General features: G+C 40.1%; 1 protein-coding gene across 9 annotated transcripts in view; it reads right to left on the bottom strand.

The window, feature by feature from the left end:
• The window catches only part of LOC139756880 (uncharacterized), a 127,304-nt gene that overhangs the window by 68,871 nt on the left and 39,467 nt on the right, over positions 1–18,966 (bottom strand). For 7 of the 9 annotated variants that reach the window (XM_071676741.1, XM_071676743.1, XM_071676744.1 and 4 more), the window contains 3 exons: positions 13,698–14,001; positions 4,847–5,069; positions 1,077–1,210 (listed from right to left, as the gene is read on the bottom strand). In XM_071676741.1, the coding sequence (XP_071532842.1) occupies positions 1,077–1,210; positions 4,847–5,069; positions 13,698–14,001 (661 nt within the window). Of the gene's footprint in view, positions 1–1,076; positions 1,211–4,846; positions 5,070–7,674; positions 7,734–7,837; positions 7,859–13,697; positions 14,002–18,966 lie in introns of those variants that run through there. The other 2 variants (XM_071676749.1, XM_071676750.1) reach the window with 2 other exon arrangements.

Genomic DNA, 18,966 nt, shown 5'->3' with positions numbered 1-18,966 from the left:
ACAAGTAGCAGTTTATTTGTTATTATCAAGAGGTTAAACTTTCTGTGACCAGTAACAAAAAGACACTCACACAGCAGGTCTTTGTTGGTCATGTGAGTCCTAGAAATCTATTTTTCCTTTCAGTTATCATTTCTATCGTAAAACAAAACAAGAGTATCACTGCTCTGGCCTATGGCCTAAATGAACATAGCTCTCTTCATCCAACAGTGCAGTGTAGGTATTATAACCCTATTCTCAGTTATTATTCTAAAGCATGTACATCCACCATAAACAGCAGTTCCTCATAATGAAATGGATATTAGAAGGGAGAAATAATATGGCATTTTTTCTAACTATTGATCTAGGTTTCTTTAATATTTCAATAACATACTACTGATACACTATAATAATGTTGGAATGCCAAAACTGGGAGCTGCAGCAAAATAAGCTACAACCCTGATTTAACTAATTTAAACAAAAAAAATTTAAACAGCAGGACATACACACAGTTGTATCAAATGAAAACTAAAAATCACATCATTAGGAATACATAATGGAAAACAAACTTCAGTTCTAGCAATTCAGTAAGTTGGGCATGCTAAGAGTTCTAAAATAAGAAAGCCCAACTAACTGTTCAAAACTTCTCATCTGATTCCTAAATGACAAGTACAAAATAAAGAATCAATGTATTATCATTTATATCATCATTGTATAAAGTAATTCTTACAATGACAGGTATATCCAATCTTCTTTACAAATATATGGATGGATTAATGTCTGCTTCCATACAATATACAGTTAGAAAAACAGCAGCTAAATCCCATCTCTTTTATGATAAGGATGTATCTATGTCCAGTCCTGGACTATATATGGTAGCAGTTTCGTTTTTCTTACTAGCTTAAATCCCTGATCTATTTAACCATACAAAGTCTACAATGTACTAACTGTATCTAGTATCAATCTATTCCTAAAATATAAAGTACACAGCATAGTGAAAGGACTTCCACAAAGCTGAGAAACTTACAACCATCAAAAACTCGATGGTTTGGATTACTATAAATACAGGAGAAATAGGAAGATAACAAAAAATTCCATACCCTGATCTTAGAAGGGGTGTCAGTTCCACTAAAATAGTCACTAGTTAGGCGATCCCTTGTGTCTGCTTCGGCAAAGAATTCTCGTGCACTTACAAAATTCTGAGATACTGGTGAAGAGGCAACCACAGTCTCACCTGTTGGTAAAGAATACAATTCAAGTGATCAAAAATAAAACAATACATACATCTACTCATTATCATGAGTTATAACAAAATTGAGATGTGACAGAGCTGAAGTTCTTGCACATCTAGTCTCAAATCTTTAAAATCCCTAATATTTTATATATCCCTACCAACATGATTTAGGAAAACTTTAATATCTGACCTAGTGCTGGCTAAGCATCCCATAACAGCACGAAGTATGAACTGTGAAAGCCCTTGCTATACAGCACTTGTATTGGATGTCTTTTCCCAGTTATTTGAATTGGCTAGCACACCTTATGGGTATGCATAGATAACTTGTCACAAACAATGATAAATTAGCAGTGATAGTCTATGTGGCATTAATTATGGTGATAATAATTTGATGGATGGCGAAGTTTTAGTACTAGGAAAAGTTCTTCACACATCATTAATCAATCACTGGTGGCAAAGATAAAACAACAAAGATGTAAGAGTCAGCAAAAGTCAACTAACACATAAGATGAACTACAACATGCTAAATCTATATGTCTGTATAGCAACAGATATTGATAATTTACCAGGTTTCTTTCTAAATCTCTTGATATTTCATATTAACTGATAAGACTTAGATATCTTCATGGTTGTTTAATTTGTTTATGGATGGGGTTGTTAGGGAGGTGAATGCAAGAGTTTTGGAAAGAGGGGCAAGTATGCAGTCAGTTGGGGATGAGAGAGCTTGGGAAGTGAGTCAGTTGTTGTTCGCTGATGATACAGCGCTGGTGGCTGATTCATGTGAGAAACTGCAGAAGCTGGTGACTGAGTTTGGTAAAGTATGTGAAAGAAGAAAGTTAAGAGTAAATGTGAATAAGAGAAAGGTTATTAGGTACAGTAGGGTTGAGGGTCAAGTCAATTGGGAGGTAAGTTTGAATGGAGAAAAACTGGAGGAAGTAAAGTGTTTTAGATATCTGGGAGTGGATCTGGCAACGGATGGAACCATGGAAGTGGAAGTGAATCATAGGGTGGGGGAGGGGGCAAAAATCCTGGGAGCCTTGAAGAATGTGTGGAAGTTGAGAACATTATCTCGGAAAGCAAAAATGGGTATGTTTGAAGGAATAGTGGTTCCAACAAAGTTGTATGGTTGCGAGGCATGGGCTATGGATAGAATAGTGCACAGAAGGGTGGGTGTGCTGGAAATGAGATGTTTGAGGACAATATGTTGTGTGAGGTGGTTTGATCGAGTAAGTAATGTAAGGGTAAGAGAGATGTGTGAAAATAAGAAGAGCATGGTTGAGAGAGCAGAAGAGGGTGTTTTGAAATGGTTTGGGCACATGGAGAATGAGTGAGGAAAGATTGACCAAGAGGATATATGTGTCGGAGGTGGAGGGAATGAGGAGAAGTGGGAGACCAAATTGGTGGAGCGAAAAAGATTTTGAGTGACTGGGGCCTGAACATGCAGGAGGGTGAAAGGCGGGCAAGGAACAGAGTGAATTGGATCGATGTGGTATACCGGGGTCGACGTGCTGTCAAAGGACTGAATCAGGGCATGTGAAGCGTCTGGGTTTACCATGGAAAGTTCTGTGGGGCCTGGATGTGGAAAGGGAGCTGTGGTTTCGGGTATTTTTGCATGACAACTAGAGACTGAGTGTGAACGAATGGGGCCTTTGTTGTCTTTTCCTAGCGCTGCCTCGCACACATGAGGGGGAGGGGGATTTTATTCCATGTGTGGCAAGGTGGCGATGGGAATGAATAAAGGCGGACAGTGTGAATTGTGTGCATGTGTATATATGTATGTCTGTGTGTGGGTATATATGTGTGTACATTGAGATGTATGGGTGTGTGTATTTGCGTGTGGGGACGTGTATGTACATACATGTGTATGGGGGTGGGTTGGGCCATTTCTTTTGTCTGTTTCCTTGCGCTACCTCGCAAACGCGGGAGACAGCGACAAAGCAAAATAAATAAAATATAAATCTTTCTTTTTTAATCTATTTACAAACTCCAAAAGATGCTTGTGGCATGAGAAGCATGGGAAGTGGGTTGATCAGAAAGGGTTGTGAGTGGTGGGATGAAGAAGTAAGATTATCAGTGAAAGAGAAGAGAGAGGCATTTGGACGATTTTTGCAGGGAAAAAATGCAAATGAGTGGGAGATGTATAAAAGAAAGAGGCAGGAGGTCAAGAGAAAGGTGCAAGAGGTGAAAAAGAGGGCAAATGAGAGTTGAGGTGAGAGAGTATTACTAAATTTTAGGGAGAATAAAAAGATGTTTTGGAAGGAGGTAAATAAAGTGCATAAGACAAGGGAGCAAATGGGAACTTCAGTGAAGGGGGCTAATGGGGAGGTGATAACAAGTAGTGGTGATGTGAGAAGGAGATGGAGTGAGTATTTTGAAGGTTTATTGAATGTTTTTGATGATAGGGGATAGGGGAGAAAGAATACTTCCTAAGCATTCCTCATGTGTCATAGAAGGCGACTAAAGGGGACGGAAGCGGGGGTCCAGAAACCCTCCCCTCCTTGTATTTTAACTTTCTAAAAGGGGAAACAGAAAAAGGAGTCACGTGGGGAGTGCTCATCCTCCTCGAAGGCTCAGATTGGGGTGTCTAAATGTGTGTGGATGTAACCAAGATGAGAAAAAAGGAGAGATAAGTAGTATGTTTGAGGAAAGGAACCTGGATGTTTTGGCTCTGAGTGAAACAAAGCTCAAGGGTAAAGGGGAAGAGTGGTTTGGGAATGTCTTGGGAGTAAAGTCACAGATTAGTGAGAGCAAGGGAAGGAGTAGCATTACTCCTGAAACCGGAGTTGTGGGAGTACGTGATAGAGTGTAAGAAAGTAAATTCTAGATTGATATGGGTAAAACTGAAAGTTGATGGAGAGAGTTGGGTGATTATTGGTGCATATGCACCTGGGCATGAGAAAAAAGATCATGAGAGGCAAGTGTTTTGGGAGCAGCTGAATGAGTGTGTTAGTTTTATATCAAGGGTTAAGAGAACTGAGACGTAGACATAGAAAAATGTGTTGATGCTCACAAGGCTCTACCTCCTCAAGAGAAATAGTTTCCATATTTCAAAACCATATATTTATCATACAGACATAGCTCGAGGATCATTAGGGAGCATAACCACTTTTCAAAAATAAATCTACATGAAAAACCTAACAAAAACCCACAGAAAAGCCTTAACCTTTGCAACATTTTGTCCATCAATTTGGATGATGTTCCAAACAAGAAATTCAAGATGACTGTATTACAACAACTAAATGAAACAGTTTTTAATTTATAAAAGAGTTTTAAATTTGCATTAATCTTTAACCACGGAGTATAATCAAACGAGTAACGTCGCCATCTACACACTGCATGAGTTTTACTAACTCATCATCTGATCCTCAAAACTATAGAGAAGCTTTCATCATTTGTTTCCAAACCATATTCCCTGTAAAGCCAACAGGCTTTACAAGATCAAGGACCTTCAATAACTCCTTTCTTGGCTAAGGTGAGAAATCCACATGATCTTTTAGAAAAAAAGCATTTCAACAGCCTACATTAAAAAAGACAAGCAAATTAATGTGAAATCCTACACACAGACTCCTGTAAAATACTTCTATACGATACTATACTGTTACTTGCTAAAAGAATAAACTTTTTTGTTACCCTTACCAGTCACACTCCCTTCTTCATAACCAGACTCTGATGACTCAACTATAGCTGGTAAAACTTTTTCTTTGGATGGTGTGAGAAAGCCAAACACACTGTTCTTCACAGTTTCAGCAAGGCCTCCAATACCTCCATTCATACTCAATTGTGGCCCTCCATTTCTGCTGTAATCTACCACAGTCTGAGATGATGTTGTGGTACTCTCACTGGACGTCTCAGTAGTCTCCTGAAAATATAATTTTCTATCAGGACAACAGAGAAACTGAAAAGTAAATCAGATTAAAAGCATGGTTTCTCAATCAAATCTAAAATCCACAAAGAATTTGCTATTTCTCCTCTTCATTCAAACTAACAAGTAAAAACATTTTCATCCAAACAATGTACATCCATCTCTCGCTTTATGCAGGATCACCATATGTGAGTATGCTATTCTGCAAAGAACCTGATTCTACCAGTCCTTATTTTCATGAAGTCAAAATTTGCTACTCTCAGGGTGTGTGCAGTAGAAAGGGCACCAAAACCTCAGCGAGGGTTGGCGTGTGAAGTAAGCATGGATTCTGGGTGGAGTGCGCATTATATCTTACTACACATCAAATTAGGCAAAGGTAATGGTTATGTATATCAAGGATAATGTGGAAACAATAAATGTACAAATAGGGCATTCACATGTAATATATCCACAAAACCTAAGAAAAAACATCATGAAGTACGTGAAATCATAGCTAAGACGCTAACGAAGTTAGTTGAGGTTTTCTGAATTTAAGTTGATAATTTCTACATGTAATAGCTACTTTTACTTTAACCAACCCTATATTTTTCCCAATGTGCTACCAGTGACTTACATTTGTTCGATGTCCTAAATCAAATTCTACAGCCACTACTGTATTCTCTTAACACTACACAAGCATTACAAAATCAAATAACTCAATATCCAAAGTTAGAAGTGATGTGGAGTTAACACTTTAGTGAGTGAGTATCCCACAAGGTAAACCTAATTTGCAATATTCTAAATGGTGAAAATTCGGTGTCTTACCAATTAAAGGTTTAAGCAACACTTTTACCTGGTTACTTAAAACCATTATATCTTATTACCCCTTTCAAAATTCCCCCTGTACTATGATTTCCTCAATGAGCTACTTCTGTGGTGCCCCTAAAATAAATACCACAGGCATGGCTCTAAGGCTTTAGAAAATGGAAGATAAAAAGTAACTAATATTGGCTTTTTTTTTCACCAATACATTTAATTACAAATCAGCATCAATGAGTAAAATGTTATTATACCAACATTATATATTTTACCTGCAACACTTTATTAGAATTTGGTAAAAAGGTTGTTTAGCCATGCATCAATATCAGCTTTGGATACTGAGAGATTTTGTTACACAATGTTTAGAGGATACAATAACAGTTGAAAAGAAATCTAACTTACATATAAAATTAAGCAACAGCAGTGAGGGTTGTAAATATTATGAAAAATGTCTGATTAAACCCTTACCTAGTAGCCATTGTGATAATAAAATTACATGAACATAAAATTCACCTGCTGCTGGGGATCTGGCCACTCACTGCGTCATCTGTTTGTTGACATCAAGTGCCAGTTGTGTAACATTCATTTACTGTCATCTATTTGTTGACATCTGGTGCTATTGTGCAATACTCAACTATGAGTGCAGCTGGTATATTGCATTTAGAATAATGGGTATCTGTCTAGATTAGTTCTGCATCACTATAAGCTTTGAGTTCTGGCTGATGGTGTTCTGCATGCTAACATAATGTATAGAGAATACAACAGTTGAAAAGAAAGATTTGGAGCTCTACATTTCATGGGACAATAATAAATAAGGTTATGTGTCCATGATCATAAGTACAAATGGGGTGCTAATTAATGTAAGAGTATCCATAAAAATCTGGCCTAGCCAATAAAATGGAAGAAATACATCACTATCATATCTATCTCCAGCTTGGATCACTTACCCCAATGCTTGTTTGCTATGGCGTTTATTGACTTAACAATGATACGTCTGCAGTGTACTTGCACGAGTGACTACTATATATAAACCAAAATACCGATTATTTGATGAACTTCAACTTAGTTTATAAGCGTTTTGTTGATTTTTTACAAATCTACTGTTGAATCTGTTTTCAGATATATAAACTCTACAGCTCTAAAGGATGTGCTAGTAGCACTGCTGCCTTAAACACCGTCATTCAATACGAAAGAGAAGGCAGTTCAGTCCTTAACTGGCATTTCTATGTCATAAAGATCTATCTACATGAAGCATCCATAACAAGAAGGTGACTTTTAAGATTGAAAGTATTATGAGTACATTACCCAATCATACATTCATCAATCATTTCCCTTATATGCTACTGTAGTCTTATCAAATATACTTTAATAAAATATGAGGATCAAATTCATACTTCCAAACTGGTTTCGTTAACTTCATCACTATGACTGCAAGAAAAAAAAATACTCAAAGCAAATACCATTACAGATCTAATCCCTGAATTCATTAAGTAACGTACAACTCGGGGTAAGTTCGAGGGAATGGGTTGACGGTAATGTGGAGAGGTTTAGCAGTTTCAACTCTGTATTCTCCATTTATATAATATGACGAGAGCTTTGAATAAATCCAGCAAAAGTAGCACAATGGAACAATAATCAATGTCGGCACAGAAGCGTTTAGCCCACCGGTGCCGAGGGTGTATAAAAATCAGCCGACTTGCACTTATCAGCCATAATGGCAACAATCATAGAAATACTGTGTAAAGACTTTACATAGTGCTCTTCATTTTGTCACACAAGTAGTGCCTCGCAGGAGAGACATTACCTTAAAAAGTGTTCAGTGTTGTAAAGACTAAATATACTTTCTGGCACTACCCAACACGAACACCTTCACAGCCCGGGCAAAATGTAAACAAATCTAGGTACCATTACTTTCATGGTAACATATATATTCATCTACCATAACCAATCTTAATATCCAGACATACTACCATCCTCCTGAAGTATGAATAATGAGGTCTGAACAGTGACAAGCAAGGCACTATGTTCACTGTCAGTCTCGTTATAAAAAGATATAATAAATACGGATTGATAACTTTCTACACTTGGAAAGAAGCGCCGTTTTCCATTGGAGACATTTTCTTTTACGCATATGAAAATGTATTTAGTCATCAATAACAATGCGATTTCTCATATTTCTATTTCTGGAGTTCATAATATGTCAACTATTGGAAAACTTCATAAACAGTAACAAGAAAGACTAAATAGGAAGCCCTTGCTGTTTTGCTTTTATCCTCAGAACCTATCAACATTAAGTACAAATGTAAAATAATTAGATATGACCTTTTTACATACGAAAACACTGATGTACCACAGCACGGAGCTTAGGAATCATCGACTTTAACCACTCTAATATTTTGCACCACTGGGAAAATCAAAATATGTTGCAAGTTCAGAGACGGCGGCAGTTTGCAAAAATTTGGGGGGTTCATTGGAGCAAAAGCGAAGGCGAGGATGCAGCATACTGCAGCTCTATATTTCTTAACAAAATGGGGGGCTGAGCCCCCTGCTTTTCAAAGCGGAGGGATTCAGCCCCGCTGTACTGCCGCCACTGAAGTTTATATAAAATACTGAGAATATTATATGTAGTTTTCTTAAGTTCTGAGCAATTCGTGCGCAAATTTATGTCGCTTCCTCCTTCAACAGTTTCGTTTTTTTTTCATTTTGGGTTGTTAAGTGTAACCTTTGTAACTCCCAATCTCGTTTCGTGAGGATTTGCATGCTGAAAAGAACTGCACATGGTCATTGGCCATTGCTTAGCTAAATGTCCAGCATCATCGAACAAGTGGTTTAGACGAAGCTTACACCAACATCTCCTCACACTTCCCTTAACAGGCAGTATGCAGTGAAGTGGTAAACGTTGCGACTCAGCTATGTAACGGGCTCAAGTTCGAGTCCCGGTTAACGCAGCCAGTTAACAGCCAACCCAGCAGATCATCCATGTCGATCCTTCACTCTTGGTGCGGTTTGTATATATAATCATGGTTTAGTCATAAAAACTGTAAGATCAGCGTAAGGACATTGCGACTGTAAAACACACTTGGAAATCACATACACCTTTACACATATATGCCCGCAACTCCATATTTAAAGGGAGGAATGGTTTTCTACACTTCTGGAAATTTCTTCTGCCACCCAACTGTACGTGCCCGGCAACCTGGAACTGAGGAGCCTTGATTATCATGTTGTACAACCCACCTCACGGCCTCTATCATATGGGCTCACTACCCTGCTTCATTACACCAGCCGACGAGCTACGTAACTGTTCATGTGTATACACTATACACACTCGTCCCTGGTCACTTGAACCACCCTACATCAGACCACGTACGCTGGAACAAGGTACAAACTCAACTCACGACCAGTTTATGTGGGTCCTGAATCTCAGTGACTTGCCAGTGCTGTCTGAGACGGTCAGTATGTACCTGTCTCGGGTAGTGGGAGCCCAGGAGTGTATGGCTCGTAACACACGAACCTTCTTCAAGGATCGGCGATAGCCGAAATTCAGCCATCACCTACCTTACGTTAACTTAGGTTCACAGGCGTTGGTAAATATTTGGGGCAGGTGTTTGGCATCCTTTCTCCCATTTGGTTCTACCATGAAAATTATCAGAGTTGAGTGGGTCACCGCTCACAGTATCACTTTCGTAGGAAACGAGGTTTAAACGAGAGGCTACAGCACTAGAAAGCAACACATCCACGCTCATCACAAGGTAAACACCATACGATGAGTAACAATTCATCAAAAAAAAAATCTCGTTAAAAAGATACGACCGGCATGCACATTCTTGATCATCATTTCAATAAAGATGGAATGTTAAATAAAACTGCCATGTTGATGTTTAAGCTCCAGCCACAGCCGAATGTACCAAACATCACGGGTAACACCAGAGCGCCAACCATTTTTATCTCGTCTCCCATCTCATCACAGAAAAGAAGTCATATTCGGAGTAATCTGAAAATTTACGGTGTCACTTACCAGACGCTAAAAGATAAACGTCAACACACACACACACACATATATATATATATATATATATATATATATATATATATATATATATATATATATATATATATATATATATATATGTTGGGGTGAAGAGGGTGGTGAGAGTAAGTGAGCTTGGGAAGGAGACCTGTGTGAGGAAGTACCAGGAGAGACTGAGTACAGAATGGAAAAGGGTGAGAACAATGGAAGTAAGGGGAGTGGGGGAGGAATGGGATGTATTTAGGGAATCAGTGATGGATTGCGCAAAAGATGCTTGTGGCATGAGAAGAGTGGGAGGTGGGTTGGTTAGAAAGGGTAGTGAGTGGTGGGATGAAGAAGTAAGAGTATTAGTGAAAGAGAAGAGAGAGGCATTTGGACGATTTTTGCAGGGAAAAAATGCAATTGAGTGGGAGATGTATAAAAGAAGGAGACAGGAGGTCAAGAGAAAGGTGCAAGAGGTGAAAAAAAGGGAAAATGAGAGTTGGGGTGAGAGAGTATCATTAAATTTTAGGGAGAATAAAAAGATGTTCTGGAAGGAGGTAAATAAAGTGCGTAAGACAAGGGAGCCCTTCAGTGAAGGGCGCAAATGGGGAGGTGATAACAAGTAGTGGTGATGTGAGAAGGAGATGGAGTGAGTATTTTGAAGGTTTGTTGAATGTGTTTGATGATAGAGTGGCAGATATAGGGTGTTTTGGTCGAGGTGGTGTGCAAAGTGAGAGGGTTAGGGAAAATGATTTGGTAAAAAGAGAAGAGGTAGTGAAAGCTTTGCGGAAGATGAAAGCCGGCAAGGCAGCAGGTTTGGATGGTATTGCAGTGGAATTTATTAAAAAAGGGGGTGACTGTATTGTTGACTGGTTGGTAAGGTTATTTAATGTATGTATGACTCATGGTGAGGTGCCTGAGGATTGGCGGAATGCGTGCATAGTGCCATTGTACAAAGGCAAAGGGGATATGGGTGAGTGCTCAAATTACAGAGGTATAAGTTTGTTGAGTATTCCTGGTAAATTATATGGGAGGGTATTGATTGAGAGGGTGAAGGCATGTACAGAGCATCAGATTGGGGAAGAGCAGTGTGGTTTCAGAAGTGGTAAAGGATGTGTAGATCAGGTGTTTGCTTTGAAGAATGTATGTGAGAAATACTTAGAAAAGCAAATGGATTTGTATGTAGCATTTATGGATCTGGAGAAGGCATATGATAGAGTTGATAGAGATGCTCTGTGGAAGGTATTAAGAATATATGTTGTGGGAGGAAAGTTGTTAGAAGCAGTGAAAAGTTTTTATCGAGGATGTAAGGCATGTGTACGTGTAGGAAGAGAGGAAAGTGATTGGTTCTCAGTGAATGTAGGTTTGCGGCAGGGGTGTGTGATGTCTCCATGGTTGTTTAATTTGTTTATGGATGGGGTTGTTAGGGAGGTAAATGCAAGAGTTTTGGAAAGAGGGGCAAGTATGAAGTCTGTTGGGGATGAGAGAGCTTGGGAAGTGAGTTAGTTGCTGTTCGCTGATGATACAGCGCTGGTGGCTGATTCATGTGAGAAACTGCAGAAGCTGGTGACTGAGTTTGGTAAAGTGTGTGGAAGAAGAAAGTTAAGAGTAAATGTGAATAAGAGCAAGGTTATTAGGTACAGTAGGGTTGAGGGTCAAGTCAATTGGGAGGTGAGTTTGAATGGAGAAAAACTGGAGGAAGTGAAGTGTTTTAGATATCTGGGAGTGGATCTTGCAGCGGATGGAACCATGGAAGCGGAAGTGGATCATAGGGTGGGGGAGGGGGCGAAAATTCTGGGGGCCTTGAAGAATGTGTGGAAGTCGAGAACATTATCTCGGAAAGCAAAAATGGGTATGTTTGAAGGAATAGTGGTTCCAACAATGTTGTATGGTTGCGAGGCGTGGGCTATGGATAGAGTTGTGCGCAGGAGGATGGATGTGCTGGAAATGAGATGTTTGAGGACAATGTGTGGTGTGACGTGGTTTGATCGAGTGAGTAACGTAAGGGTAAGAGAGATGTGTGGAAATAAAAAGAGCGTGGTTGAGAGCAGAAGAGGGTGTTTTGAAGTGGTTTGGGCACATGGAGAGAATGAGTGAGGAAAGATTGACCAAGAGGATATATGTGTCGGAGGTGGAGGGAACGAGGAGAAGAGGGAGACCAAATTGGAGGTGGAAAGATGGAGTGAAAAAGATTTTGTGTGATCGGGGCCTGAACATGCAGGAGGGTGAAAGGAGGGCAAGGAATAGTGAATTGGAGCGATGTGGTATACCGGGGTTGACGTGCTGTCAGTGGATTGAAGCAAGGCATGTGAAGCGTCTGGGGTAAACCATGGAAAGCTGTGTAGGTATGTATATTTGCGTGTGTGGACGTATGTATATACATGTGTATGGGGGGGGGGGCCATTTCTTTCGTCTGTTTCCTTGCGCTACCTCGCAAACGCGGGAGACAGCGACAAAGTATAATAAAAAAAAATATATATATATATATATATATATATATATATATATATATATATATATATATGCCTCCTGCACAGGGGTCCCGGGTTCGATCCTGGCTGTTGGAGGTTTGTATGTTCTATGAAGGTGCGCGTTCATATGCACTTTATTCGTGTGTGTGTATATATATATATATATATATATATATATATATATATATATATATATATATATATATATATATATCGCTACCTCGCAAACGCGGGAGACCGGCAAAAAAAAAAAAAAAAAAAAAAATATATATATATATATATATATATATATATATATATATATATATATATATATACACACACACACACACAATCACCTCAACAGGAATAAGAAATTTCCCAGTGTGCTGCTTGAACTCACGAGAAAGCTCCTTAACCCCTGACTGACAGGGTGAGCTATTTTCATCTATGTTCATTATCCGTCCCTATCTTGATTCTCCTTAAGACGAGTAAAATGCAACCAATCCGACTTCACCAACTGTGATAGGGGGAACCAAGTTGTCTTCTAACACGAACTCTGTACCTCATCACCTGTCGTGTATGGTTATGAGTCTGCGTCTGTTAACCCTCCCAGCCTCACACATGACCTCCAGTCGTCCCCAGGGTGTGACTACACGCCTGCCGCAGGTAACCTCCTCCCCTTCCACCTCCTTCAATACTGAAGTTTTCAGTAGCCAAGTATCCTCCCTTCAAGTCCTTAACTCTTCCCTTCCCATCGTCTCTCACAGCGATATCTCTCCTAAAATACTCAAGTTTTCAGTAGCTAAGTACCATCCCTTCAAATCCTCAACTCTTCCCTTATCACCGGCTGTCACAGAGATCTCATATTCCATATTAGTCACATTTTCTCCTTGCCTTAGCATGTGCATGACTCTTCCTGCCTTAGAATATATATGACTCCCAGCCCCAGTATGAGGGAAGGCTTTCCCTGCCCCGCTGCGTTCATGACTTCCTGCCTTAGAATGTACATGACTCCCAGTCCCAGTATGTGCAAGGCTTTCCCTGCCCCAATGTGTTCATGACTTCCTGTCTCAGAATGTGCATGACTGCCCTCCTATAAGACAGCTCCAACCTCTGACCCTCCGACCCCGGTCGAGTGAACCGATTCAGTGGCTGTATGTCATCCGCAGTGCACGATCCGTGGTTTCTGGCGCCTCCCTCATCCTGGCTCTGCCGGCCTTCCCTACTCAGCGCCTCACATGATGCCCATACATGCTGAGACGGTGAATCACTATGCATTGATCTGTTACAGTGTATCTGTCGCTCTTAAAGCTAAGAATATGCCACTCGCCCTCCCTACTGCGTCCAACCTCACCACATTACCTTCTTCCTGTGCAGGCTGGAGCGCTTAAGCATGTCGCCGGTGTGGTGTGGCGAAGAGTCTGGCGTATGGTGCCGGCAGTGGTGGTGGTGGTCTAGTGCGTGGACACCGTTGTGGTACTGGTGGTGGTTGTGGTGATGGTCATGGTGATGGTGTGGGTGGTCATGATAGTGGTCGTGGTTATGGCGGTGTAGACGATCGTGCGTTAGGTCGTGGGACACCTCCAGGAGGGAAGTGCCGTTGTTCGAACCGGTAGTGTCCAAGCGGCTCTGGTCAGAACGTCGCCGCCGTCGACCTCGGACTCTCCTGTGATAGAAAAAAAAATTACATAGACATTCAAACGTTTTCAGCATACAAATCACAAAGGATTAATATATTATACTATACTCAACTACATCCACATTAGTACATTGGTAAGTTCCCTGTTTTCATTATCATAAACTTCATTGGACATTTAAAGCTCAGCTAGTGTTATAAATAGCTTCAAGCAAATGTGGGTAAGCGAAGCTACTCAACTTGCCTATGTTTGGATACGGAACGGCAGACTGCAGTATGCTGCATTTGGAGACTTACCTCACAACAGTTTGTCTGCAGCATTTGCAGACATCCTACAAGCATCCTTGCTGCCAGATGTCATACTGACTCGAATTACTTAAATAATTGTGCTTTGGTGTAGGCACAATAATCTTCAATCTTTCCATATACTACACACTATTCTTTTCAAGCTTCTAAGTAAACACTAAAAACATAAAGTGCAGCAAGTCACCTGCCTTTCTACAAATTTCACATTAAATATATAATTTTTCTTAGTTCCGTGCACATTCGGAGAGGCCGCCCTACGCTCTACAACGTCGTCACTACACTGGCTTTACCCCTCCCGCTCACTCTCCCTCCTCCAGCACTCCAAGATCAATGCGCATCACCACGGGACGTAAAGGCCAAATTATCTCCCACTTCCGTTGCGATGCTGATTTCGGACCGTCAAAGCAACGATGAAGACACACATGATGGAAATGTAACTGTTTTAGTACAACTACCACTTCTTTCTCCCAGATCATTCCTTTCAAAGCAAGTATCAAGAAATGCTATTCATTTCACACAATGATTTTAGTAAGACATTCCTTTTTAACCTATATACAATATTTGTGTTTATCTCAAATGTTTTAGACATTCGTCAATACATTTTTTCACTAAACTTCTCAAGGACACCAATTCACTTGCACGATTTTATACACTTACGACTATTTAAATGAAAAGGTACACAGTTTGTTCACTGATAAACAATTTTTCGCGAAACGAAAGCTTTCGTAGTTTTAAACGTTTGTTGAATCACTAGGGAACCTTAGCCTTCAAGCTGTCAACTGCCCTCGGACTCCCTCCTCCCAGCTCCAGCTGGCGTCGGCTGCGGCACCAAACAGGCTGCGCCGGCGCACGGCCAGAGCCATCCATTCTGACACACGGAGTTTTCATATTATTTCGTTTTCACTTCATTCACAACCGGGGGATATTCACAGTAAATGCAGGTCGATACCAATCAATAAGGGTGGCTACAGTGTATCACGAACACGAAGAAAAAATCAGTAAAAAAAATATAATGGTAAAGTAATGACAGGGCGAAATTTTCCGAGATTAAAATTTGGTCACATGACGTCGAAATGCACGTCATATAATTCGTATGTATCCTAAATCTCAAAAGATGATCCAAATACGTTAAATCGCAAAGGACTTCAAATCATAATTACATCAATTGATTTGCAGTGCACGATTTTACATGGTTCACAGCTGCTAGAACCCCTACCGAGTCGTCATAGGTACATACGAATTCATATCTAGTAATCGCTTATCTTAAGTCATTCACATATTTTTGTGTCACAGCAAATGCCTTTAATGTGTATAAGTCCTAACAGTATGACCTTCCACAGGTTGAAAGCTACATAATTCAAGACAGCCAACAGCGGCGGCGACCTCTGGCCGTGTGCACTTCCTGTCACGGACGCCATGCAGTGTACCTAGAACTTCCGGGACTGATGCACCACTAACTAGAACCCGTCCAAGGAACCCACCATGTTATGTGGCAACCATACGCACGAAACCACCGCCTTATGTGGCCAAAATGGGCATGGCAACACCACCTTATGTAGCCACTGTAGGCAGGTGTGATATATATATATATATATATATATATATATATATATATATATATATATATATATATATATATATATATATATATATATATATATACACTTTACATTCTCTGGTCTTTTCTCTCTGCTTAACATATGGGTTGGCTGCTGACATTCCATTCACAAACATACTCGACGTCGCGTAACTCATACGAGTTCCTATCTTTTCGGTGTGTGGTGACTGACGGCAAAATCTCGTTAGAAATATTGAAGTTCAAGAGATGGGACCCCACGAGTCTATATAGACCTCTCTCCCCACACTGTTCTAAGAGGCCATTACACTGGCAGGCAACCCAAAACCAAGAGGTATACCGCCTGGGTAATGAGGTTAGTAAAGGCGGCTCAGTGAATCAGCACTACAGCGGCTGTCAAGTTTCCTCCAAGGCTCAGGGTGTATTTTCCTGCCACACATACACGTACGTTACTGTTATTCACTCCACATAAATAAGGGTTAATGACGAACACAAGACTTCAGGATCTATAGTATTCACTGAAGAATAATGGATTCTCATGCAAACTCATGATAAAATATACGACTATCTGCATTAAATAAAGCCAACAAAGTGACCCAAATAAATCAGGTCATTCACGACATCGTCCAAACACCTCAGCCTTGGCTGAACGTGCCTTCTAATACTATAACGGGCTATACCATCGTAGGATCTCTAGTCAAAGTAGTCGTGAGGCTTCTCGTGTTCATGAGACGTCTGTGATGCAAAAGGATTAAACATTACTCTTCTTGGCTTCAAGATGCATATAAAATTCAGGGATCAAATCATTAATACACTGAACGCCATTTTTGTTTTGTGTGAATATCACCTGTGTGTACTCTATGGACTGACTGTCCCGGACCCTTGCTGTCACCAGGAAATGTCCACGCGAATTACTGCTGCTTTCACGCCCGGTGTTATACAGAAAGAACATATCTTACTTCTACGATATGATAGGATGGAATATATCGTCTAACATCTTAGATAATTATAGGATCAATACAGAATGTAAATCAATTGTTACTTCAGCGATGTAACTTGCCCAAAAGCTAAAATAACACAAGTGTAGCAGCTATACTGGTAAAACAGTGTCCCTCACTTCCTTCCGAGGAGCTAATTACAAGCGTTTGGGGAAGTCCTGGACGGCTATTGGTTACATCAGTATTAGGCTACAGGAATCAGTACCTGCAGTCTTACCTTACGAATGACTGGCTCCTTTCTGTATGGAGACAACCTGCGCTAGGAGTGACTGTTAGGATATTTCCTCAACTCGTGCAGTACTCCCTTCTCCTAGATTCTGGCATATGAACTCTTTGCGTCTGATCATTCCTTGTGGTATTTTTTCAAAGTCATTAGTAAACTTTCGACCTAGATGGCAATTACATGGTTAATCACATATATATATACATAATTGCTCCTATAACAAGCCGGTACGGATCAACCCTAAGGACCATCCGCTAATTAAGGCTGTATGAATCAATCCTTGGGGCCAAACGGAATCAATTCTAGGATAATCACATCAAGACACTAAAGTTCACTTCAATACAACCAAACTGTACAAGTTTGTCCTTGGGACAATATCCAATCGATTCAGGCTTACTTAGGCTAAGTATATCAATCTCTGGGATCAAACACGACTTATTCAATGAAACTGTCTGGGCTGTATGAATCGGTCTTTATGACTAAATATGAATGATTTTTTATGACTAAATACAATTAATATAAGGCAGCCAGGCTATGCAAATGAATCATTGGGACCACATACAAGTATTCTGAAGCTATCAATCAATCCTTTAGGGCAATATTCAAGTAATTCAGTGTTACATGCAGTAGCAGAGTCGATGAAAACATCATCATCATTATCAGGACAGCAATGCGATAACAAATACGCATGCACTGATTTGATATGCACAAAAAGACAATGCTAGTGAGTAACTAATGTAGATATCTTCCTAAATCTAACACACTGAGTCTACCTCACACACTCCCTTTTGTGAGCACGAGTTTACAGCGTACTCTGTTACAGAGAATGAATTTACAATACGAAGTCCTACTACCAACATCATGAGTTTACAGTACACATTCCCATTTTGAATGAAGCATGAGGCACAGTATGCACTCAACACTGTACTACAAGGTTGCATTGTATACTTACATCTTATGAGCATCATGAGTTTACAGTAACTCTTGCGTATCATGAACACTAAGAAGTTAGAGTACTCTTCCTTCATGAATCTACAAATTTGTCAACTCGAACTCTATGAACACTGGTTTACAGGGGTTTACGGTGCGCACTTCTACTTTCTGAACACATTACAGTACATGTATGAATTATGCTTTCAAATTCATCTTTGGTATGCACACTTACACTTAATGATCATGACCTAGTGAAGATTTACAAGTGCGAAATGTATAGTTGCAGTGAACATGCTTTGAGCACTAACGGAAAAACACGGTACGATCATACGCTTACCATGAATTGCTGTGTGACCACCACAAAGTAAAACTAGTGAAGACAGTGTTGGAACACAAGAATACAGTGAAAATATTCAACAAGAGTACCTAAAGATTAGTGAAAACCGTATGATCAAACACAAGGTTACAGTGCCTAGCCACGGTATAACTACGACGTTACAGCGGCGACTGCATTACCCATGATGAGGCTACAGTAAGAGCATAATGTAATTCATGAGCATCCTAAAGTTACTACAGATCATATTTGGGTGCATTAAGGTTTACGGCGCGTACTCACAGTGTCAACGCCACGAGATTACAGTGCCTATTGCCACTTTAAGAACTTTGTCAACCTTGTTCTATATCATAAACTGGCGAACAAATGTTATTCCTAAAAAAAATAAGCTTCTTGGGAATACTATGAAGATTCAACGCTACGGTTGAATGATAGAAATTACTACAAGAATGACGCAGTTGCACCCCACCAAAACACTGACGCTGACAGTGTTAGGCCTACTGCTGCCTCTTTCCATCCCCCCTAGTAACATGACCACAGCCGCCTTCCCTCCCTCTACGTCAACATCAATTAAGAGGCATTCCGTCTCTCCTCCCTCTCCTCTCCCGCCGAAGATAAGGTAAAC

Source organism: Panulirus ornatus, chromosome 23 (assembly GCF_036320965.1).
Source record: "Panulirus ornatus isolate Po-2019 chromosome 23, ASM3632096v1, whole genome shotgun sequence".
Classification (NCBI taxonomy): Eukaryota; Metazoa; Arthropoda; class Malacostraca; order Decapoda; family Palinuridae; genus Panulirus; species Panulirus ornatus.
This window is presented reverse-complemented; position numbering and strand designations above follow the sequence as displayed.